We start from the raw sequence: 25,111 nt of genomic DNA, 5'->3' as shown, positions 1-25,111 counted from the left end.
AAGAGAATTGTACGCTTAATATTATTAAGTGTACGAATCATGCGCTCGGCTTTGCCGTTTTGTGAGGAAGTGTGTGGACAAGAAAAGCGGAAAAGCATTCCATGGTCAATACATTTTTGCTTAAAAGGGTCATTGTCAAATTCCCTACCATGATCACATTGAAAACATTTAATTTGACGTTCAAATTGGGTTTCAGCATATTTTCGGAAATTGATAAATGATTGAAAAGCTTGTGACTTGTATTTTAGGGGAATTGTCCACACAAAATGAGTATGATCACCTAATAAAACTAGATAATATTTGTGACCTTGAGCACTACGAATAGGAGAAGTCCATAAATCGGCATGTATAATATCAAAAGCACAAATAGTAGTATTATTAGAATTGTCAAAGGGAAGACGAGTATGTTTTCCTAATTGACATGAATTGAAAAAACATGGAGTCTTGCTCCTTATTACAATAAATATGATTTTTAGACTTAAAGATAGCTAAAAAATGAGCTCCAGGGTGTCCTAGACGACTATGCCAAGTAGATGGAGAAACAGCACTGAGAGAGGTAGCAAGATAGGTTGACGGAGTGGACTTGGTTGTTTTGACTGGATATAAGTCTCCCGAACTATCACATCTCGTTATTATGTTCCCCGTACGAAGATCCTTCACAGAAAAACCAAAAATCAATAGACACAGAATTATCAGAGGTAAATTTACGAATTGAAATAAGGTTTTTTATGAGTTTAGGTGCTAGGAGGACATCACGAAGGACAAGAGGTGTTTAGTATGGGGAAGGGTGCTATGACCATAACCTGTTACTGGAATACGATGACCATTACCAACTAAAATATGATGTTTAGTGCTTAAATTAAACAAGGGTAAGAGGTTACCAGCATTATTCGTCACGTGAGATGTGGCACCCGAATCCACGTACCACTGATTGTCGGGATTTGGAAGAGTCATTGTTGAGAACGAAGCTGCCAAGTCTGTAGGGGTCATGGGCTGACCGAATTGGGCTGCATAGGCCTGCTGAGACTTGGGCTGGCCCAAGATTGATTGTTGTTGCTGCTGAACAGGGAATGGCGCAGGGGGCCTAGCCCATGTGGCTTGCTGAGCCCACTGCTGGAAGCTGGCCCAGAGTTGCTGCTGCGTTGGGCCAGATTGGTGTGGAGTGGCGGATTGGGCCTGGGCTTGCTGTTGGGTCTGCTGCTGGCCACGACCCCTGCCCTTTGGCTTGGACTTTCCACCCCGGCCCTTGTTGCTGCGCCCACCGCCACCACCACCCCTGCCCTGTTGCTGCGACGGCTGCTGTTGTTGCTGAGCGGCTCCCGCGGTGGTGGTGGTGGTGTTGTTTGCCTGAGCGACAAACGCTTGGCCCGAATTGTCCTTGGCAGATTTGCGGGACTCCTCTAGCAAGATTCTTGATCGTGCTTCATCGAACCCGGGAAGAGGTCGAGTTTGAGTGATGGATTGAGCCACCCCATCATAGTCGGAGTCGATTAAACCGGCACAGAGACGAAGAACTAAGGTTCTTTCGGACACAGGCTGACCGACATTAGCTAGTTGGTCTTTTAATTCCTTCAAGTTCTGACAGTAGGAGGATACATCCGGAAAATTTTCAACAAAGAGATTGTTAAATTGATTTTCAAGATAAATAGCACGAATTTCACCATTATCTTAATATATTGGCGAGTCTATCCCAAGTTTCCTGTGCCGTAGCGTTCTTGTATAACACCGTGCTCCGTAGGTCTGCAGAAATTGTATTATAAATCCACTTTTTCACAATTGAGTTAAGGCGGTTCCACTGCGCCGAGGTGAGGTCCGTAGGACGAGGTGATTTGGGATCTATATGATCGATAACATTGCAGGAATGACAATGAATTTCGAAGAGTTCAACCCAACTACCATAATTCCCTTTGTCACGGTCAAGAATTTCTGGAACTTCGTTCCGGATGTTGCTGATGGAGTTTGCAGGGTGGTAGTCGTTTGAGGGAGGAGGAGGAGGAGGAGGAGGAGGCGTGGGAGGTTGATCATCATCCTTGGCCATTGCTAAGAGAAACGAACAAAAGCGCTACTGTAAACCAAATTGCTAATTAAAGATTTGATGCAGCAGCAAAGTGGACCAAAAAGTAGCAATATTAGGTGATGAAATTACCACGAGAAATTAGAGATAGCGGAAGAAAGAAGAGGATCGGATTTTTTAGAAAAAATTAATTTTGTGGAACCCTAAAAAATCTCGGCTGTGATACCATGTTAGATTTCGGGAAAACTCCTTGGGTTGGAGTGTGTACCATTGAATAATATATATAGAGTTACAATACTAGTCCTAATCTTGTTAGGAAACCTAATACGATAAGAATACAAACTATATCACAAATATTTACAAATATATCCTACTCTGTGACAAATATTATAATAATCCTATAATATCTATCACTCATAATTAAAGAGTAGGGAAATTGAGCACATTAGAATAATTAACATGTGGAATTTTCCTTCAATATATGTATCAATAATAATAATAATATAGTAATAAACATGTGGGTTTATGATCAGAAATTATAATGCAATGGTGAATTGGTGATGACCGACCACAATGTCGCAATTATACTTTTTGAGATGGAGTTGGTGAGTATGCAAACGTATATTAAGCTTTAATTAATTTTGTATAATATATATATATATATATTTAGTTAGGCTTAATTAATTATAATTTTGATCTTGACTCTTTACTAAAACTTCTCATACATGAAAAATAGTTGGTGGGTGGATTATATGAATGGGTAGGTTAATGAGGACCAACCCACCTGCAGTGATTGGAAATCTTCTCCTACCTAAGCTAAATAGAAGTAATTCACCACTTTATCAACAATTTTATTATACGATTAAGACCTTTTTTTTTTTTGACAAAATTAAAATTAATATCTAGTTAGTTACATTATATTATTGTGACATTTATTACAAGTACAAATAAGTTATTTAGAGCATTTTCAATAATTTAAAATATTTTGTTAGGCAATATATAAGTGTGTGTGTGTTGGATAGTTGAATATATAACAATCTTTCAAAAATTGTGCACATAATTGTTTTTAAAAAAACCATTTATAGTGGGCGTTTAGTCATAATGAAATTTTGTAATGACAAAATCCTTCATCACACTAAGTGGGCTGTGGTTTGATTTTGTTGGATCCTCTTAATTTTTGAGTTGGCCCAAGATCTATATTCATATTTTACTTGAATGTAGTTTGATGTCTTATCATGGCTTGCCTTGGCCTTGATGACTTGCCTTGTGTTTGCCTTTCGGCAAGCTAATACATTAATCCTTTAGTCCCCAACTCAATTGTTTGCTCTCATAGGAGTATAAATTACCATACCAAAAGTTTAAACAATTTTTTATTTAGTGTAAAAGTGTGAATTAACCTTCTATTATACACACTTTGTGACTTTTCTAACCAAATTCCCACAAGATCAGGGAGTTATTGAGTGGTTGAAATTATCTACTTTGCCTTTAATTTAATTATTTAGTCAGATATGTACATATACTTCACTAGTCCCCTTAATAACTCAAGGCAAACATGGATCTTTATATGACCGACTATAAGTTGTATACGACACTAAACTATATGTATATATAACTCGAGATCTATAACCATCACATTAATTTTCGGCCTTGACCAGTACCAAAACCTCTAATCTGAAATATGGTCTAATTTTGTGCATATATATAACTTTTAAATTTAGCCTACAAAATATATTTTTAAACCCGAAAAGGTCGACATTAGTTGTATCATAAGGTTCCCAAGGGGCCTTGGAGACCTAATTGGTACCTAAAACTATCTCTTTATGCATTGGTCTCCTCATCATCATGTTTTAATATCTCCTACCTTGGCCTTGACATGCCTTGCATTGCCTTAGATCTAAGCCAAGCCAAGCCACCACCAACAATTGTCATTTTTTATACTACCTCCGTTTCATATTAATTATTTATTAGATATAAAATATTTCAAAATTATAATTAATATAAAACGAAGGCAATATTACGTACAAAGATGCCACTTAAAAATATGATTGTTATCCAGAAATAAATTTTTAACGGATATCCGAACCTCAATTTCACAAAACCCAAAACCCCAAATAAAATTAATAGGATATATATCACGTGTAGCCAAAAGCAATTAGCTTTTGCACTAGGACTAAAGTAAAATTTTGGAGTAATATATTAAGCATGCAAATTAAAAGTAGAAAAGCTCCACTACCTCCCAATAATGCTTTTGTGAAAGGAGGAAGATAAGATAATTACTTGTACTGTATTATTTTGCACTTATACCCGTTACGTAGTGGAAAAAAGAAAAAGAAGACTAATAATACTTTTTTTTATTATTATTTTATTTAAAATGAAGCTTTCTTTGATTTCCTGAAAAAATAAAATAAAATTGTGTAGAGACTAGAGAGACATGAAAGCTAACATTTGATATGGGATTTGATCTCAAAACTTAAACACATTAGCATAATTGAAATATATTTAATAAAGCGAGATTTAACATCGTATAAGCTTTGTCCAAGTATGATTTTAGTTAGCTATTTTATTAGTATTGTCATTTTTAATTATACCATCTGTAATGCTTTAATCAAATAAGCTAATTTATATTCACCTTTTATTTAATTACAACAAAGTACTCTGTAATATCCCGTTCAAAAAAAAAAAAGTACTCCGGAATACTATTCTTTGACTTTTAAAATATGCACAAGTGGTTAGAACCTTTGGGCTTTGGCTAAGACTTTGGTCTTTGTTGGCCTCTCTTGTCGTCTAAATGATTAAAGAAGAAACTTTACCCTACTAAGTGTTTTTTTTGCCCTTCTTTCATTATTACTTTCAAAGGATCTTAGATTTTAATTCGCTAGACTAAGCTTACCTTTTCAATCGGAAGGTAGGCTACTCCATCAAGTCTTTCATTCTTTCACATTAAATCATTTAGCATTTCAATCACACCAAGGTTTTGGAGGCATATATATTCATGACGACTAAGACATCAAGATAAACCTCAATCGTTCAAAGTGGGGAGAATAACCCACTTTCGTAACTTAAAGTTGGACATATACATAATTAATTATTCGTATATGAATAGGGACTTAGAGCGAGAGCCACATAAGTATACAATATAAAGATTTATCCGTCTTATATCATTAACACTAGACATACATTATTAGAATAACAAGAGTTGACTCAAGTAGTAAACAACTTGATGTCGTTTAAGGGAGGTCTCAGCTTCGAGCCTCAACGAATGCAAAAAACTCTTGTTGGGAAACTCACCCGCCATAAGCCAAGTGTGCAACTCGGATCGAATCCGAATATAGTCAGAGCTAAACTCTCACTAAGATTACCATATCCAAAGTTCATATGAGGTTTCATATAGAACATATATACCTACCGCTTCGTATAACACATGTGAAATAAGTTTATATTTTTAAGTTAGTGTCTACTCTACTATATTTTGAATATAGTGCAATACTCATATTTACATAGATGATTGATTGATGACTTTTAGTAAAACTCATTTCTTTTCCCATTTTTATTTTTTTTATGACACAACTTTTATTATTTATATTTATATATATGGACATTTCCCTCCTTACTTTCCACACCATTTGGTAAGCTAAAGCAAGAAAGATGATGAGTAAAAGCAACAAACACTATTATTTTCTATTGATATCCCTCTATTTTTGCCTTATTTCTAACACTCTCTCCCCAATTAATGCTACTGATCAAGTTGCTAACTTGTACAAGTTGCTCAAATCTAAGAGGTCAAAAAACCCTTCTCTTGCTGCTTCTTGGGTCACATTGCCAACCCAAATCAAGAACACTCGGGTTCATGCTAAACCTCAAGATGGGCTCATGGAGGCGGACAAGATCACCACCTTACCCGGCCAACCGGATGGGGTGGATTTCGATCACTATGCCGGGTATGTAGCCGTTGATCAAACTAGCGAGAAGGCACTGTTCTATTACTTTGCTGAATCTCCTAAGAACTCATCTTCAAAACCTTTGATATTATGGCTAAATGGAGGTAATCATAGTATTTATGATCTTAAAGAAGTCATTTTTTGTATTTATTTTTTTTTCATTTTTTATATATAGGCCTTTATAATTAGTTGATCCAATTAACCGTTACTTTCTTAGTCGTTTATTAAGTAGGTAAACCAATATTTACTAATGATCGAGTAGATAAAATATACTACATATTAACAATACTACAAATAAAAGCAAGGGTTTCTTCCTGTTTAATGCTGAAAAAAATTAGATGCTCAAATACTTTACAAAGTAAAAATTTTGAAATTTGGTTCCAACACACATGGTTTTGGACCCACAATGATAATGGTATCTTATGCATGTTACTTATAGATTAACCTATCATTCAAGTACTAAGCAGTAAGAACTACAACTTACAAAAAAAATAAAAAATATAATAATAATAATAAATAAATCATGTAATTAATTACTTCTTTAATTATCTTTCCCGTGTATAATAAAGAAATAGCTTATTGTGTCACGTTATCACTAAGTTAGATGATAAATCTATGTCTCCATAATTCGATCAAACGGGAGGCATAATAGCCATTTATACCTACGCAGCCACGCGTCACACATGTACAAGCCTACAAGGTGTGGTGTGCATATGTTGTACGCCTTACATCCATCTATATCACTACAATATAATTTAGTATTGATAAAATTTATAATTAAATTTAGATGGAGCCAAATCTTCTACTTTTTTAATCGGGGATACGAGGGTAATAACTGATATAATAAGGACTCTTTAATACGTAGTACAAATTACCTAGTAATAGTGGGAATGAATTCAAATCACAATTCACACCATCTTATTTATTTGGGTACCTTCTTGTGGTCCCTCTTGTCACACACATTATCATTATTTAGCTGAATTCCATAATCACCTTTAATCATCATTCTTCAATTGTGTAAACATGTTTCTTTATTAACAGTATTCACGTCTTTAGCTAAACTAAACCTTTACTCATAATCACCTTTAATTTGATCAAATTATATACCATATATACTCCATAGTAAATTCAAATGCAATTCAATACTATCACAACCATTCTTCCTTCCCAAGATTTAATTGTTTCAATGATCGAGAGGATCTATTTGTGTACGTATGTAAGTACGTATGTAACATTAGTACGTCCTTACAGAATAAAGACCAAATTTGTGTAATGAACGTTTCTAATGTGAATTTCAGGACCTGGATGCTCCTCATTTGGCAATGGAGGACTACTAGAACTTGGACCTTTTAGAGTCAAAAGCGATAGCAAAACACTAATTCGAAATCCATATGCTTGGAATAATGGTATGGAAAACGTACATTTTTACTCCGATCCCTTTTATTATATAGAATTTCTACTAGTATGTACTTTAAGTCTTTAACGAATATGTATACTTGTACAGTTGCAAATGTGATATTCTTGGAATCACCGGCAGGAGTAGGATTCTCATACGGAAATGAATCAATCATCTATAACCAAACAGGGGATATAAGCACGGCTAAAGATGCCTATACTTTCCTTGTCAATTGGTTTGAGAGGTTCCCTCAATATAAAAACCGCGATTTTTACTTAGCTGGAGAGAGCTATGCTGGTCATTATGTGCCTCAACTTGCTTATACCATCTTGCATAACAACAAGAATGCAAACCATAACTTCATTAATCTCAAAGGCATCGCGGTATGTATCATAACATTCTTAATCCTTTAAAAAGTTTCCAACTAGGGAGACAAATAAAAAATAAAAAAAAATCACACATAAGTTCAGATAAGTAAAATTCACTTGAAAAAACGAACTTTAAAGTTTAATAATAGTTTTTTGTTGCTTGAAAATTTTGCAGATAGGCAATGCATGGATAGATGATGCTACAAACTCAGAAGGGATGTATGATTATTTATGGAGTCATGCTTTGTTTTCAGATGAAACACATGCTAAAATCAAACAATCATGCAATTTTTCGGAGACATCTACTTCTGACGAATGTGATAATTATAGTAGTATAGCAGGGGAAGAAGCGGGGAATATTGACATCTACAACATTTATGCCCCAGTTTGTGTTAAGCTTGGAATCAAAGCTCATATTCTTGATTCAGTATGTCTTTTACTTCGTTTATATATATATATATATATATATATATATATATATATATATATATATATATATATATATATATATATATATATATATATATATATATATATATATATACTCTCTTCGTTCTTCAATTTCTTCTAGGTTGGCTAAGTACTATAAAACTTATTAGTGAATTTGAATTAAGATGTGGAGGGGCCGTAAGCTAGCTCTTCCACCCATGAGGTTGGGGGTTCATTTATATTAGTTCTCTGTTCTCGTTAGGGAGGGATGCCCAGTCAATTCCCCAGATAGACTATAATTGTCTTTTCAAGTACTAGTGGAGGGGTATATGCGTCTTTTCATGTACTAGTTGAGGGTACATGTGTAAATTTCTCACCAAACAGTAAAAGCAAAAGGCAAACAGTAATTGGACAGCTCACCAAAAAGTACTGAATAAATGACCTTGTTTTTTCAAAATATTTACAAAAATGTCATCAGATTAACAAAAATGCGTTTATATGGCAGATTAACTTGTATTTCCCCTGATTAGGTACTAAAATTATACATAATATTATCTATTAGGTGGAAGTTTATGATCCTTGTTCTTCACTTTATGTGGAAGATTATCTAAATAAAAAAGAAGTGCAAAAAGCTCTTCATGTCAAACCTACAAAATGGGAATCCTGCAGGTAATTTTAATTTTAGTTTGAAATTGACAAGACTTTTTCTTAACTTTTATTTAATTCTTTAATTACAATTAATAGAATATTAATTTTTGAAGAATGGAATTTTTGCTTGTATGAACTCCGATCCAGTGGTTTTGAATGGCATGATAGTCCATCCACTATTTTACCAGTCATTCAGAAGCTCATGGCAAGCAACATTAGTGTGTGGATTTACAGGTAATTCAATATTGGATAATTCTTTACGCAATAACCCTGTTTCTAAATTAATACAAAGTATACACTTATTAACGCATAACTTTGACCATATTTGATAACAACTTTCGTGTTTCATTATTACTTACTACATGTACATATATATGCTCCTGTGTGACCAGCTTTTTTTAATTTAAACACACCGATGTATATTGGTATATATATTTTACAGTGGTGACGTTGATGGACGTGTTCCGATTACATCATCAAAGTACTCCATTAATGCGCTCAAACTTTCAATTAAAAATGCTTGGCGTCCATGGTACACATCAGATAATCAGGTACGTGACAAAATTGGTTAATTAATATTATCTCGATCTTAGGAAATGGAGTTGTACGTACTATGTTAATTTTTAGGTTGAAAAAATACGTGTGTTAATTAATTAGGAAAAAATTAAGCAAAGTATTAATTTCTATTTCTCTAATGTTTTTAATGAAACATTGGTTAAAAAAGGATTAGATGTACACAACCTTTATTCTAGTGATAATCGAGAAAGATAGTTCTTCATAAGTTTTCATATAACCTAACAAATGCATACGAGTACAGCTTACGTATGTTTGGCTAGAGAAATAACCAACAATTTTTATTTTTATTTTATTTTTGCATACAGGTTGGAGGGTATGTAGTAGGTTATGAAGGATTGGTGTTTGTAACCGTTAGAGGAGCTGGGCACCTAGTTCCAAGTTACCAACCAGCTAGAGCTTTGACCATGGTCTCGTCATTTCTCCAAGGAACTCTGCCTCCAAAGTCGTCTTGACATTGATTTCTCCATATTATGTGACGTTCTGACTTGACAGGGCCTTCTTATTCCTCGAAGAAAAAAAAATTAAATTGTATCCAAGTGCGTGGTGGATAATTGTAAACAATAGCAATAGGAAACCATTGATTAAGAAACTTTGCCCTACATTGTGCTCCATATATTTTTTTTTTCACTTCTTTCATAATTACTAATAATTATATATATTTTATATGTTATTATCTCTAACTTTAATTACTTGTTATATCATGTATGTACCTTTGCTAGCTATATTTTATATAACAAAAAAAAAGACTTTCTAATGGGAAGGTAGATTATTCTAGTTTTCCTCTGGCCTGGCTAGAGTCAACAAACTAACGCTATTTCACAATTTAGCATTTCCCAGTTCTTAGCAAGATTTTGGAAGCATATACTACATAACTAAATGACTACGACACTAAGATTAACATCAATCATACAAAATGGGGCGAAAAATGCACATACGTAACGCTAGACTAACACATGTACTAAATGGATATTTATCTATTCGAGGACGACAATTCACGAGCGAGTCTATTTATCTATTCGAGGTTTTCCAAACTAAAACTAGAAAAACGTCCATTGAATATTTAGATTTGAAATTTATTTATTTTTTTATATAAAAATAAATAATAAAATAATACAAGACAACTATTATCATGAGGTTTCATTTAATAAGCGTTTAAATAAATTTATAGATACGTCATTCTACTATATTGTCAATGTAAGACAACTCTTTTTGGTTATATATGATAAATGACCAATGAGTTTTAGCATGACCAATCTTTGTCCAATTCTCCAATTGATGATGATAAGCCAAATCTTACATTATTTATATGGGAAGTTTCCTCATTATGATCATTATCACTCCATTCTAAATAGTAAACTTAATAGCAAGAAAGATGAGCAAAGGCATACACTATTACTTTCTCTTACTATCCCTCTATTTTTGCTTTCTTTCAAACATACTCACCCCAAGTAATGCCAATGATCAAGTAACAAATTTGTATAAATTGCTCAAGTCTAAGAGGTTAAAAAGCCCCTCTCTTGCTGCTTCTTGGGTCACATTGCCAACCCAAATAACGGAAACTCAAGTTCATGTTGAACCTCAAGATGGTCTTATGGAGGCCGACAAGATCACCACCTTGCCCGGCCAGCCAAATGGGGTTGATTTCGATCAATATGCCGGTTATGTAGCTGTTGATCCCGCTCATGAGAAGGCATTGTTCTATTACTTTGTTGAATCCCCTGAGGATGCTTCTTCCAAACCTTTGGTTTTATGGCTAAATGGAGGTAAATGTAATATGATATTATAGAAGCTAATTATTTCATTAGTCTTTTATAGATGTTTAGTTATATCAATAAAACCTTTGCTTTAATTTCTTAGGTGTAGGAAATCAATATTAGGCCAATAAATATTGATGATATATGATGAGTAGTTAAACTACAAAGAAAGTGATTCTATATGATTTCAATAAATCCATTACAAAGTGGGAGTTTTTGTAGTGTGAATTGAAAATTTTGATATTTAATTCACGAATCACGACACATGGGTTTAGACCCACAATGATAGTGATAATAATAGTGGAATTTTATGCATGCATATGTTAATTTAAACTGTCTTTCTAGTGGTAAGTAAGAGCAACAACTATATCCAAAAAAGTAAAAATAAAGAACTTCATCATTTTAATATTGAAAATTAACACCTTATATCTTTCCTCCGCATGATAATAAAAGAAGTGCTTACTCACATTATCACTAACCCAGAGAATAATAACTTGATAGGTTCTATATACGTCTACAATACAAAACGGAATCACATTTTTTTTTTCTCTAGTTGACTACAACCATAATCTCGAGTTTACTTAAAACAATTTATTTGAGTGACACATGATAATGTGTATATATCCACGTGTCGCACAATCGGACATGTAAACGGAAGTGTGCACGTATTGTCTTACATATCAAATATATATCGACACATAGTTAATTATATCTTAATTGGCTTTAATATATATGTAGAATTTGTGGCGTAAAATTTTTCATTTAAATATAATGGGGCCAAGAGAATATAATACAAGTAAAATACTTTTGACTTTTCAACAAAAAAAAAAATACTTAGACGTTCATAGTGGAAAAATAGTCGTTCGTTGTTGTCAAAAGCGCGTAAATTGAACTTATTAGGTCATATATCACACCTTTAAAAATAATCTACTGCATTATTTACTCCATAATATCTTGTTATGCAGCGCATCTTTCTTCTTTGTATTCTTCAAAGGTTGATTAACTTCCTGTAAATTTGTAATTTAATTTTGTGATACAAATATGTACAAATTGAGCATTATATAGATAATGATTTTTGTTTTTTTGCTACTTAACTTCTTTTTCATAACTGGGCACCTTCTTCTGGTCCCTCTTAAGTTAGAAGTAATTATCAAATGAGCTAATAAACAACATTAGCTATTGGACATTTGGACCACCAGCCTACCACTACATGTCTACATTAATTATCATCATGAACTAAGCTAAGTTCATTGTCCCCATGCTCCTTTTGTGTAAACATGCATGCTTACTTCTTAATTAGTCGTTGCGCCTTTTTTTCAGCTATAATGTACCTTTTGATCGAGTTTTGATAAACTAAACTAATCATATACGGAGTAATAAATAATTATTTCGATTTACAACCATCACAATGAATCCTCAAAATTAAATTATTCGATAACTCCTAAGTTTTGTGGAAGATTTGTGTAACATTTCTTCTTAAAGAGTAAAAAAAAAAAAAAATTGTGTAATGATCTCCTAGATTGACATTTTTTAAGGGAAATTCTCTGTTTCTCATGGGGCATTTTTGTGAATAAATCAACAACATTTTCATCATTGTGGGCTCCACAATTGAATAAAGTTGTTGATTTATTAACGAAAATGCCATGTGAGAAAAAAAAATTTGTTTCTTACCATGAAAAAATGGAGCATCCTCTCTTTTTTGACTGACGCTAATGGGGCATTTTTGTGAATAAATCAACAACATTTTCATCATTGTGGGCTCCACAATTGAATAAAGTTGTTGATTTATTAACGAAAATGCCATGTGAGAAATAAAAATTTGTTTCTTACCATGAAAAAATGGAGCATCCTCTCTTTTTTGACAGACGCTAATGGGGCATTTTTGTGAATAAATCAACAACATTTTCATCATTGTGGGCTCCACAATTGAATAAAGTTGTTGATTTATTAACGAAAATGCCATGTGAGAAATAAAAATTTGTTTCTTACCATGAAAAAATGGAGCATCCTCTCTTTTTTGACTGACGCTAATGTAAATTTCAGGGCCAGGATGCTCATCGTTTGGCAACGGAGGATTATTAGAACTAGGACCATTCCGGGTAAAAAGTGACGGGAAAACACTAATTCGAAATCCTTATGCTTGGAACAAAGGTATGTTATTTAAGCCTTAAAGCATTATCATAACAAGAAGTTATTAAATTATACTGTAGGAAACAATGAACTAATTTATTATTTATCAAATTGTGTAATTGGCAGTGGCAAATGTGATCTTCTTAGAATCTCCGGTAGGAGTAGGATTTTCATATGGAAAGGAACCAGCCATCTATGCACAATCAGGGGATACGAGCACGGCTAAAGACGCTTACACGTTCCTTGTCAATTGGTTTGAGAGGTTCCCTCAGTACAAAAACCGCGAATTTTACTTAGCAGGAGAGAGTTATGCTGGTCATTATGTGCCTCAACTTGCTTATACCATCTTGCATAAAAACAATAACGCAAAACATGACAGCAGTTTCATTAATCTCAAAGGCATAGCGGTATTTACTCCTTATCATACACTTTAATTTGCATACTAACGAGTTAATATGTTCTTTTCTTGAGGTTTTAGATATAAAAGGGTAATAAATAAGTTCAGGTAGGTTCATATAAAGAGCGATAACTAACCCATGTGAAAAGAACGAAACCTAAATGACAAATCGTGTTATGCAGATAGGTAACGCTTGGGTAGATGATGCAACAAATACAGCAGGATTGTATGATTATTTATGGAATCACGCTACACACTCGGATGAGACACATGCCAAAATCAAGCAATTTTGCAATTTTTCCAAGGCAACAACATCCCAAAAATGCGAAGATTACAAGGATAAAGCTTGGGAAGAAGCAGGGAATATAGACATTTACAACATCTATTCTCCAGTTTGCTTAATGTCTGGAAATTCCAAAGCTCATATTCTTGATTCAGTATGTTTCTTCACCTTTTTTTCAAGCTAATTAAGTATTTATTACCTAAACTTAAATAAGCAGTGGAAGGGCATTATGCTCGATTAGTCTCCTACCCTTCCACTCGCAAGGTTGGGGGTTCAATTCTCATTAACAGGCGTTGAAAATGACCAAATTAAACATGAGTATGTCTAGTTTGGTGTTGCTTGGGGTGTTCTAGCTAGCTAGGATACAATTAGACATTTAGACTTACAAAGGGTTATGCATGTCTAATGATTAAAATAAATGATCAATAATGGATTATTGCCACTTAACTAGATTAGTGCCGTTTGATAGAGCACAAATTTGGGAAAACCTTGTTCCTTGTGAGGTTTCCTCGTATGTATTCATGTATTCTCTTATTTTGAATTAATGCACTAATCCGCTTACTTTCAAAAATAAGATAGCTAAAATAAATTATTGCATATATATATTCAGGTTGAGGTTTATGATCCATGTTCATCCAAATATGTGACAACTTATTTAAACACTAAAGAAGTGCAAAAGGCTCTCCATGCCAAACCCAAAAGATGGGAATCCTGCATGTACTTTTAATTTTATTTTGTTTCAAGTAATTACATGTACAAATCCTTAATTTTCCCCTGTTTTTTTTTTTATTTTCCTCAATTACAATAATTAGTAGATCGAATATCTTAATCAAATGTAAATTAATTATTCATGTGTGAAATCCAGTGGATTTAGATGGCAAGATAGTTCATTTACAGTGTTACCAATCATTCAGAAGCTCATTGCAAGCAACATTAGTATGTGGATGTACAGGTAAACAATTCAACTAGTTTATTGATCGAACTCTTCTCTTAATCTTTTATTTACTTTCAACGTAGTATTATTTTGACATATGATATCCGTATTAAAAATTGGTTTCATCTTACAGCATTGTACTGTCTCTATGTGTGCATTAGTAGGTTAGTAGTATAACAAAATCACATGTAAAATTAAAATACATCGCGATTTTAAACACATCTAATATAGTTGTACACTAGACAAATCGTGATTTTTAACTGACTATTGGTCTTTTTTAACAGTGGAGATGTTGATGGACGTGTGCCGGTCACATCATCAAAGTACTCCATTAACATTCTCAAGCTTCCAGTTAAAGATGCTTGGCGTCCATGGTACGACACAGACAACCAGGTATATAGAAATAAAAATTCTACGGAGTACTAAATAAGGGTTTGTTCTCATTGATTGAACTCAGCTGAACTGAACTGAACTGAATTGAAATGAATATTTTATAAGAGAAGGAAATTAGAAGCTGAACAGAACTGAACAGAACACTGAACTGAACTGAATTTCAACGTAAGAGAACAGGCCCTAAGTAAGACTTCATTTTGACTTATATTAGTTATATAGTATAACAATATATAGCATCGTTTTAATCCACCATCTTATTCAAAAGACGATCTCATACTAAATCTGTATTAGCCTAATTGTTACCAATATGTTATATAATAAGTATTTCAAACAATTAAGCTAAGAAATGCAGAAAATTTGATTATGATATGGTTAGAAAAGTGATAAACTTAAATAGTTTATTTTTGCATACAGGTTGGAGGATACGTAGTAGGTTATGAAGGAATGGTGTTTGTGACAGTAAGAGGGGCTGGACATCTAGTTCCAAGTTACCAACCTAAAAGAGCTTTGATCATGTTCTCATCATTTCTCCAAGGAAAACTACTTCCGAAATCGAGGATGATGAGCTAGTGATACAAGGCAAAAACAATTACTTACACAAGTAAGATTATATGACAAGAGGATTTATTTATGATGAAAATCATTTAGTAAAAAACTATAACGTACAAGAAAATATTGTCTTGTATTTATTATGGAAAACAAGCATCTAAACCTTAAAATACCTTATGTATTAATTATTTAGGGGACTCAATCCAGGTAAATGGTGTGTAACTGGCAACATCTGATGAAGGACCCTTGTAAAAAAGACGCTCAAACTTCCTTGTTGCTAAATTGTAAACAGAATCATTTCTACCATGACGTCCAAGACCCCTGAACTTATCAATACAAACACTATAATCCTCAGTATAGTAAACGCAATTAGGCTTAAAGCCATTGGCAAGACATTGAGAAGGAGATACCTCCACGGAAAAGGAAGAGTTTGAACCTATGAAAAATGCTCTATTTCCCAAGCTAGAAACTTCCTTAACCTTTCCATTATTAACATTCAACTCAAGTACCTCAAATCTTGAAGTGCAACAGCGCCGATCTTTAGATTTCCTCTCAAAATATCGAACCACTTGACTTGACGTATAATCAACAATTGGCCTAAAGACTTGACCAGGTAATAGAAGCATGTATCACTAAATACGGTTGTGGAGCTATTCGGCTTCTTCGCTTGCACATGTCTTTGACAAGATAGGTTAGCCACCACTCGAAAATGAGGACTACCTTGTGCTGTCTCAAATTTCACAATCCAACCATACCTATTAGTCCCATAAAACTCACCTTCGTAAAAAGTTACATCAACACAAGTAGAGTTAAGAAATCTTCCTATCTCGTGGACGTTGAGGACGTTAGGATATGGATTTGTTACGCGAACCCACATAACATCACCATTCTTCCAGTAAAACAGTTTTGAATGCGGCGTATCAAAATTGACCAATAAATCATAGAAGTATAAAAAGACAATGAAATCGGAAGTGGTTAAGGGGTTGGCTGATAAGGTGAACTTAAAACGAAGTGCACCAATGTAAAAAGAGTAAATTTTTGGGAGCTTGATTATGGCATTGGTGTAAGGGTTTAAAAGAGAACCTTCACCTGTAGTATTCGACAGCACAAGCAACCACCCAAGAGAAGATAACAACTTTTTCGGGTCTTTTCTTATGTTATGAAGAGGAAGGTTAATGTGATAAACCATTTTCTTAGATACGCTATACAAACGAAGGATCGTTGAGAAATCGTTCTTTCCTGGTAGCATCAACCATGGAAGCGTATGCTCATCACCCGAGCATGATTCTTTCAGATAAGCTCGAAACTTTGTTGCCTTTGCCGCTAGTCTCCAATGGCTACAAATTTTTTGTAAAGTCTCAAAGTCTTCGTAGAATTCCACATGTTCTACAATTTTAGTCACAATCTCTTTTGGCATATCACCCCAATCTCTCATCTTTGATTCACACTTCAACTCAAATCTAATAAGAATCCAAAAATAAATATATTTGCAACTATAAGTGATTATACATAAAAAATAAAAATAAAATAAAAACATTACAATAAATCAAGAGAAACAAAAAGGACAATACAAAATTGATCTCTTCATTAAAATTCCACTTCTTTTATCAAAACATTACGTAAATAATTTTAGGGATATTTGATTCGATTATCAAACTGATTAAGATCTTTCATATAACCTTATTCCGTAGTAATTAAAACCAATAGTTCAAATTTTCAAACCCTAAACTTGACAATTAAAAGTGAATTGACATGACGTTTACAAAAAGAAACAGCAAATTACATAATTAATCATAACCTGCTTAATTGAGAGATTCAAGTGTCAAAAGGTGCTTCGATGTAGAACGCTGAGTGCGCTTCAATAAAGAATTGAGAAAGAAAGGAGTTGGAGATTATTGTCTATTCGGCTATTCCTATCGGGCTATTAGTAGAGCCGTCAAAAGTTGCCCTAATCCGAAATACCGACTCAAACTCGATTATTAACCGACCCATCTGAACTCGAAAAAATGGTGACCCAAACCCGGCATGACCCGACCAAAAACCAACCCTAGACCCGAGTTGACCCGGGTATGTGAGACCCGAACCCGAACGTGAATTGACCTGGAGATGACCCGACCCGAATGTAACCCGTAAATTATTGACCTGAACCGAACCTGACGTGAACCGAAATTGACCCAAACCCGTTTTAACCCGTCAAAACCCGAATTTAACCCGACTTGTTACTAACCTGACCCGTTCCTAACCCGACCCGAATTTAACCCAACCTATTACAAACTCGACCCAAAATCAACCCGACTTGTTATTGACCTGACCCAAATCCAACCCGACTTGTTATTGACCAGACCCTAATTTTACCAAACCTATTACTAACCCGACCCAAAAAGTTCAACCCGATTTGTTATTAACCCGACTCAAAATCAACATGACTTGTTATTAATTGACCCGACCTAAATTCAACCCAAATTGTTCCTGACCCAAATTCAAATCACCTTAAATACAATTTAGACCACCTCATTATTGTTGATCAAAACATTTTATCTATGGAGACCAAGTCTATCCAGGCCAACAAAAGAAAGGAGCATCATCCTTAAATTTAAGAGTTAAATATAGTATATATTTGTTGTATGGTCAAAGCAGATAATTATCTTCCTAAATTATAGACTATAGTTCCCTAGTATATTGCCATATATATTATAGTCAAAGAAAATAATTAGCTTGATAAAAATGATAATTATCTATTTATAATTAGTGGAACCTGAATATGACCAGACTTGGAAATAACCCGGCCTGATTGGAACTTGCAAATTATTGACTTGAACATACATAACCCGACTTGAATCCGAGAATGACCCGACTTGGAAATGACCCAACCTGATTATAACCCGCAAATTATTGAATTAAACCGAACCCGACTTTAACCCGAGAATGACCCGACTTGAAAATGACCCAACATGAAAATGACCCGACTTAATTATAATCCGCAAATTATTACTTGAATCGAACCCGACTCAAACCTGAGAATGACCCGCGTGACTTAATTTTAACCCGCAAATTATTGACTTGAACCGAACCCGAATCGAACCCAAGAATCACCCTAACCCGTGAAAACCCGAATTAAACTCGATCTATTGTTCACCCGACCCGAATGTAACCTGACCTGTTATTAACCCGACCAAAACCCGATAAGAAGTATGACCCAACGTGACCCGACTCAAGCATGACCCAACCCAAACCTGACCCGCATAGGTTATGGAATTAATCCAAATTGACCCGACCTACTCTTACCGACCCAAACCCGACCCATTTACCTGGATTGACAGCTCTATCCGAAACCTCCAAAATTTCTCAAAAGCGTGGACATTAGCCTTCAATTTTGGAATTTTTTGACTTTTTTTCACCCGAAAATAAAAATTGACGAAATGTTTACCATTGTCCCTAATACCCTCCAGAAGTCCAATTGGTTGGGTTGAACCACCCAATTTGCCTTTAAACGACCAATTTACCAGTTTACAACTTGCACCGATTTCATTAAATCACGCCTACCACGAACATATATGACAACATATAATGATCATATATGGTTCCAAACAGTATTATATGACCCTAAGATGTATCCACTAAAATCTCAATGCTTTTCGACACCGGGCTCCGAAACATATGAAATTTCTCAAAAAGCATGGATATTAGCCTTCAATTTTAGAATTTTTTTGACCTTTTTTACCAATTTGGCGAAATGTTTACCATTGTCCCAAATACCATCCGGGATTCCAATTGGGTGGGTGAAACCATCCAATTTGCCTTCAAACTACCAATTTACCGATTTACAACTTGCACCGATTTCATTAACGCAAGCCTACCATGAACATTATATTCATGACAACAAATAATGATTACATATGGTTTCAAACGATATTATTTGACCCTGGGATGTATTCCCTAGAATTTCAAGACTTTTAGACATCGGGCTCTGAAAACTCCAAAATTTCTCAAAAAGGTGGATAATTAGCCTTCAATTTTTGAATTTTTTGACTTTTTTTCACCTGAAAATAAAAATTGCCGAAATGTTTATCATAGTCTCTAATACCCGCTGGAATTCCAATTGGGTGGATGGAACCATCCAATTTGTCTTTAAACGGCCAATTTACCGGTTCATAACTTACATGGATTTCATTATCTCAAGCATACTACAAACATTTACTCCCTCCGTCCCAAAAAGAACGACCCATTTGGGTTGATTACGCGGGTATTAAGGAAGTTAAGTAAAAAGAAGTAAAAGTATATTGGAAAGATAAATTTACATGGGGTTTGTAAAAAAAATAGAGAGAGAAAGTAATAAAATAACATGGAAAATGAAATTTTTATATGGGGAAGCTAATTTTGCACAAATATTGTTGCAAATTGGTGGTGTTTTAATGCAAATGGGTCATTCTTTTTGGGACAAAGTTTTGGCCAAATGGGTCGTTCTTTTTGGGACGGGGGGAGTATGACAACATATAATGATCATATATGTTTCCAAATGGCATTATATGAACCCGAGATATATCACCTAAAATATCAAGAATTTTCTACACTAGGCCCCGAAACCTCCCAAATTTTTCAAAAAACGAGGATATTTGCCATCAATTTTGGAATTTTTTGTCTTTTTTTTGCCCGAAAACAAAAATTGACGAAATGTTTACCATGGTCCCTAATACCCTCCGAGAATCCAATTAGGTGGGTGGAACTATTCAATTTGCCTTTAAACGACCAATTTACCGGTTTACAACTTGCACGGATTTAATTAACTCAAGCCTACCACAAATATCTATGACAACAAATAATGATCATATATGGTTCTAAACGGCATTATATGACCCCCAAATGTATTCCCTAAAATCTCAAGACTTGCGACACCGGGCCCCGAAACCTCCAAAATTTCTCAAAAAACGTGGACATTAACCTTCAATTTTGAAAATTTTTGAATTTTTTTCAACCGAAAATAAAATTTGCCGAAATGTTTACCATGGTCCCAAATACTCTCTGGGAGTCCAATGAGGCTGGTGGAACCACCCAGTTTGCCTTCAAACAACCAATTTACCGGTTTACAACTTGCACGGATTTCATTAACTCAAGCATACTATGAACATTTATGACAACATATAATGATCATAAATGATTCCAAACGGCATTACATGACCCCGTCCCCTATAATTTCAAGACTTTTCGACACTGGGCCCTAAATCCTCCAAAAATTCTCAAAAAGCGTGGATATTAGCCTTCAATTTTGAGATTCTTTACTTTTATTCGCCCGAAAATAAAGCTGAAATGTATCCCATGATACCTAATATCGTCCAAAAGTCCCATTGGGTGGATGAAACCATCCAATTTGCCTTTAAACGACTAATTTCTCGGTTTATTACAACTTTCACCGATTTCATTAATTCAAGCCTACCACGAACATTTATGACAACAAATAATGATCATATATGGTTCCAAACGGCATTATATGACCCCGAGATGTATCCTCTTGAATTTCAAAACTTTTTGACACCGGGCCCCTGAAACCTTAAAATTTATCAAAAAGCGTGGATATTAGCCTTCAATTTTGGAAAATTTTGACTTTTTTTGCCCGGAAATAAAAATTGCCGAAATGTTTACAATGGTCCCTTATACCCTCCGGGAGTCCAGTTGGGTTGGTGGAACCATCCAATTTGTCTTTCAACGACCAATTTACTAGTTTACAACTTGCACGGATTTCATTAACTCAAGCATACTACGAACACTTATGACAACATATAATGATCATATATGGTTCCAAACGGAATTATATGACCCCAAGAAGTATCCCCTTAAATATCAAGCATTTTCTACACCAGGCCCTGAAACCTCCAAATTTTTTCAAAAAACGTTGATATTTGCCTTCAATTTTGGAATTTTTTGACTTTTTTCGCCTGGAAATAAAAATTTCCGAAATGTTTACCATGGTCCCTAATATCCTCCGGGAGTCCAATTGGGTGGGTGGAACCATCCTATTTGCTTTAAATGACCAATTTACCGGTTTACAACTTGCACAGATTTCATTAATTCAAGCCTACCATGAACATTTATGACAACAAATAATGATCATATATGGTTCCAAAGGCCATTATATGTCCCCGAGATGTATCCCATATAATTTCAAGACTTTTTGACACCGGGCCCCGAAACCTCCAAAATTTCTCAAAAAACGTGGATATTAGCCTTCAATTTTGGAATTTTTTGACTTTTTTTTGCCCGAAAATAAAAATTGGCGAAATGTTTACCGTGGTCCTTAACACCTTATGGGAGTCCAATTGGGTATGTGGAACCATCCAATTTAATGTTAAACGGCCAATTTACCACTTTACAACTTGCACCGATTTACCGGTTTACAACGACCAATTTAATAAACTTGCATCGAACCCGACTTGAAACGAAATTGACCCTAACCCGTTTTAATAGACTACCTTTCTAATTCTTTAACAATGACAGAGTACGTAATATATATATAGCCACAAAACAAAACAAAACAAAACAATGATCGCGTAATATAGGTACTACATACGTACTCAACATTCAACCTTCCATAATTATGCAAGTATTATAATTATAAATTTATTTATTTTTTTAAAGAAATAATACTCTGTAATTTTATTCAGTTTTACATTAATTGTTTATATACTAATTATAGCTTATTTTGGTGCTAAAAAAACCTACTAAATTGCAATAATAAGAACCTAACAGAAAAAAAGAGCACAAAAAAATTAACAAACTTTATTTCAAACGCGTTACCTCTTCTAATAAATACCTCTCTTGCTCTCTTAACAAATTTTCATCACCCAAAACAATATTAAAAAAAATCTCTTAAACTCCTACCCAAACAAACATGGCTAGTAAATTTGTAACTTTGCTTATTTTCTCTTTTTTACTAGCCATGGTACCAAAAACATGTTTGGGTAAGAAATCCGGCCTTGCAACGTTTAATGCCATTGATGTTTGTTGGCGACGAAACCCTAATTGGATTAATAGTAGGGAAGATATTGCAAAATGCTCAGCGGGTTTTGCAGGTAAAATGTTTAACAACATTGGCAAAGATGTGAACAAATATGTAGTCACTGATCCTAGTGATAATGCAATGAGCCCGAAACCGGGAACTCTTAGGTATGGAGTGACTATGGTACCGGGGAAAGTATGGATCTCATTTCAAAAAGACATGGAGATTAAACTTGAAAGGACTCTTGTTGTTGGTAGTTATACAACCATTGATGGTCGAGGTGCTATCGTTCATATTACTAATGGATGCCTCATGCTATACAAGGTACTTTAATATATACTCTTTTTGCATTTTTGTTTGTTACATGCATGCTAAACTTCAATTATATTATACTACCTCCGTTAAATGTTATGTGCAACTTTGGAATATTTTATATCTCACAAATAATACTCCAAAGATGCACATAACTTTTTACTTACGTTTAAAAAAAAATCAGGTTTGATAAAAATGTATTGATAGATAGTAACTTCCAAGTAAATAACAAGTAAGATCTTCTATTTATTCTAATGAACACATTTTAAAATTCAACTAAACTTCAACAATAACTATAAATGGTAATCATTTTTTAGCTATCATCCAACTATTTGGAATTTAACAGCTTAAATTTTACATGTATACATCATGACTAAATCAAACTTATTTCTTCATGGTATGCTTAGGTTACTAATGTGATCATCCACGGGTTGCGAATTCACCATTGTCGATCCCAACCAGCAGGCTCGGTTATGGGACCTGGTGCAAAGTTGTTGCCAATGAGCAAAATGGACGGTGATGCCATAAGAATGCTTGGCTCAACAAAGGTGTGGATAGACCACAATACCCTCTACAGGAGCGAAGATGGCCTCATCGATGTAACCCTTGGCTCAACCAACATTACCATCTCCAACAACTGGTTTCGCGACCACAACAAGGTCATGCTACTAGGCCATGATGATGATTTCAAGGACGACAAGAACATGAAGGTCACGGTAGTCTACAACCGATTTGGCCCTAACTGCCACCAGCGTATGCCAAGGTCTAGTTAATTCTTATTCTTCTTTGGTGATCATTGCAATTGTGTTACTTTCAAGGTACATTCTAAAAGATTGTGGTATGGTATTGCAGAGTTCGTCATGGTTATGCTCATGTAGCTAACAACTTATATCTAGGATGGGAAGTTTACGCCATTGGAGGAAGCATGAGCCCTAGCATAAAGAGCGAGTCTAACCTCTTTGTCGCGCCTAACTCTGGAACGAAACAGGTAAATTCTTTTGCTCTATTAGAATAGTTTATATATAGACATACAAAATCAATTGTGCTATTAAATTTAGACATATTAACTAAGCAATAGAGCTTTTTTTTTTTTTTGTTAAAGGTTTTAATGGACATGAATGACAAGAGTACTGGAAAAGGGATATGGAACTTTAAATCGGTGGGAGATGTCTTAGAAAATGGAGCTTCTTTCAACGAAACCGGTTCTGGTTTTGTAAAACCAAACTACAACAATGAAGAAAGATTTCCCGTCGAAAGTGGTAGGATTGTAAGGCAACTTACAAGATCAGCTGGGGCTCTACGTTGCCAAGGAGGATCAATCTGCTAAATGGATTCACTTGATTATGTAATTTTTGTTATATGATCATGAAGATCATTTAAGTTTCAGTACAAAATCATGTGAATCATTCATACGAGGGTGTTTATTATCAATGTATGTTAACATGGGTGTTAAATACATGTATGAGATATCAAATATTAATTCAATCAATAAAATTTTGATCCCATAATATTTTCTCTAATTAAGAATAACAGATAACCGGTGGGTACTAAAAGGGCCGGATCCACAAACGCGCCACCGGCCTTTGCCCGAGCCCGGCTAACAGAAGTTTGGGGTTACTAGAGTCTTTCCTAATTCCCTGAAGTCCTCTAACAAAGCTTTACAAAATGAGTGAAACTGTGACAGACTGAAAGAGCTTGTACACCGAAATACTACAAAATCATGTGAATCAATAATTTAAAGGTGTTTGTTTAATAAATACTTCCGTAGATACTACTACCTCCGTTTCATATTATTTGCAACGATTAGACTTTTTTCCTCTCCACTTTATGTCAAATAGTTGCAAATAATATGAAACGGAGGTAATATAAAAAAAAATTTAAGTTTTTATCAAAGTAAATTAATAATCTGCAGTTAGTAAACTTCATTATATTAAAATGGCTGACATTTTTATAGACCATATCATAGAAGTAATTGCAATGTATTTAAATTCAAAAACAT

General features: G+C 34.3%; 5 protein-coding genes across 5 annotated transcripts; 3 read left to right on the top strand and 2 right to left on the bottom strand.

Moving 5' to 3' along the window:
• Positions 1-349: 349 nt before the first annotated feature.
• On the bottom strand, positions 350-2,038 carry LOC110683317. Its single transcript, XM_021859663.1, has 3 exons — positions 1,897-2,038; positions 882-1,667; positions 350-654 (listed from the first exon to the last, which is right to left on the bottom strand). Exons 1-3 carry the CDS (start codon positions 2,036-2,038, stop codon positions 620-622), a joined length of 963 nt encoding a protein of 320 aa, XP_021715355.1. The 3' UTR covers positions 350-619.
• A 3,553-nt stretch (positions 2,039-5,591) lies between these two features.
• LOC110683521 (serine carboxypeptidase II-3-like) lies at positions 5,592-10,065 on the top strand. Its single transcript, XM_021859912.1, has 8 exons — positions 5,592-6,056; positions 7,251-7,358; positions 7,457-7,731; positions 7,892-8,143; positions 8,708-8,814; positions 8,941-9,027; positions 9,236-9,344; positions 9,675-10,065. The coding sequence occupies exons 1-8, from the start codon at positions 5,660-5,662 to the stop codon at positions 9,819-9,821; spliced, it is 1,482 nt and encodes a 493-aa protein (XP_021715604.1). The 5' UTR covers positions 5,592-5,659; the 3' UTR covers positions 9,822-10,065.
• Positions 10,066-10,594: 529 nt separating this feature from the next.
• On the top strand, positions 10,595-15,900 carry LOC110683523 (serine carboxypeptidase II-3-like). The gene is made up of 8 exons (XM_021859914.1): positions 10,595-11,132; positions 13,167-13,274; positions 13,380-13,660; positions 13,833-14,087; positions 14,544-14,650; positions 14,799-14,885; positions 15,152-15,260; positions 15,675-15,900. The coding sequence occupies exons 1-8, from the start codon at positions 10,742-10,744 to the stop codon at positions 15,828-15,830; spliced, it is 1,494 nt and encodes a 497-aa protein (XP_021715606.1). The 5' UTR covers positions 10,595-10,741; the 3' UTR covers positions 15,831-15,900.
• Positions 15,901-16,029: 129 nt separating this feature from the next.
• Positions 16,030-17,821, bottom strand: LOC110683522 (F-box/kelch-repeat protein At1g57790-like). Its single transcript, XM_021859913.1, has 2 exons — positions 17,608-17,821; positions 16,030-17,269 (listed from the first exon to the last, which is right to left on the bottom strand). The coding sequence occupies exon 2, from the start codon at positions 17,242-17,244 to the stop codon at positions 16,306-16,308; it is 939 nt and encodes a 312-aa protein (XP_021715605.1). The 5' UTR covers positions 17,245-17,269; positions 17,608-17,821; the 3' UTR covers positions 16,030-16,305.
• A 4,844-nt stretch (positions 17,822-22,665) lies between these two features.
• Positions 22,666-24,968, top strand: LOC110683520 (probable pectate lyase 4). Its single transcript, XM_021859911.1, has 4 exons — positions 22,666-23,124; positions 23,520-23,875; positions 23,965-24,100; positions 24,215-24,968. The coding sequence occupies exons 1-4, from the start codon at positions 22,693-22,695 to the stop codon at positions 24,437-24,439; spliced, it is 1,149 nt and encodes a 382-aa protein (XP_021715603.1). The 5' UTR covers positions 22,666-22,692; the 3' UTR covers positions 24,440-24,968.
• Positions 24,969-25,111: the final 143 nt, after the last annotated feature.

This window comes from Chenopodium quinoa, unplaced genomic scaffold (assembly GCF_001683475.1).
Source record: "Chenopodium quinoa cultivar QQ74 unplaced genomic scaffold, ASM168347v1, whole genome shotgun sequence".
Taxonomy (NCBI): domain Eukaryota; kingdom Viridiplantae; phylum Streptophyta; class Magnoliopsida; order Caryophyllales; family Amaranthaceae; genus Chenopodium; species Chenopodium quinoa.
This window is presented reverse-complemented; position numbering and strand designations above follow the sequence as displayed.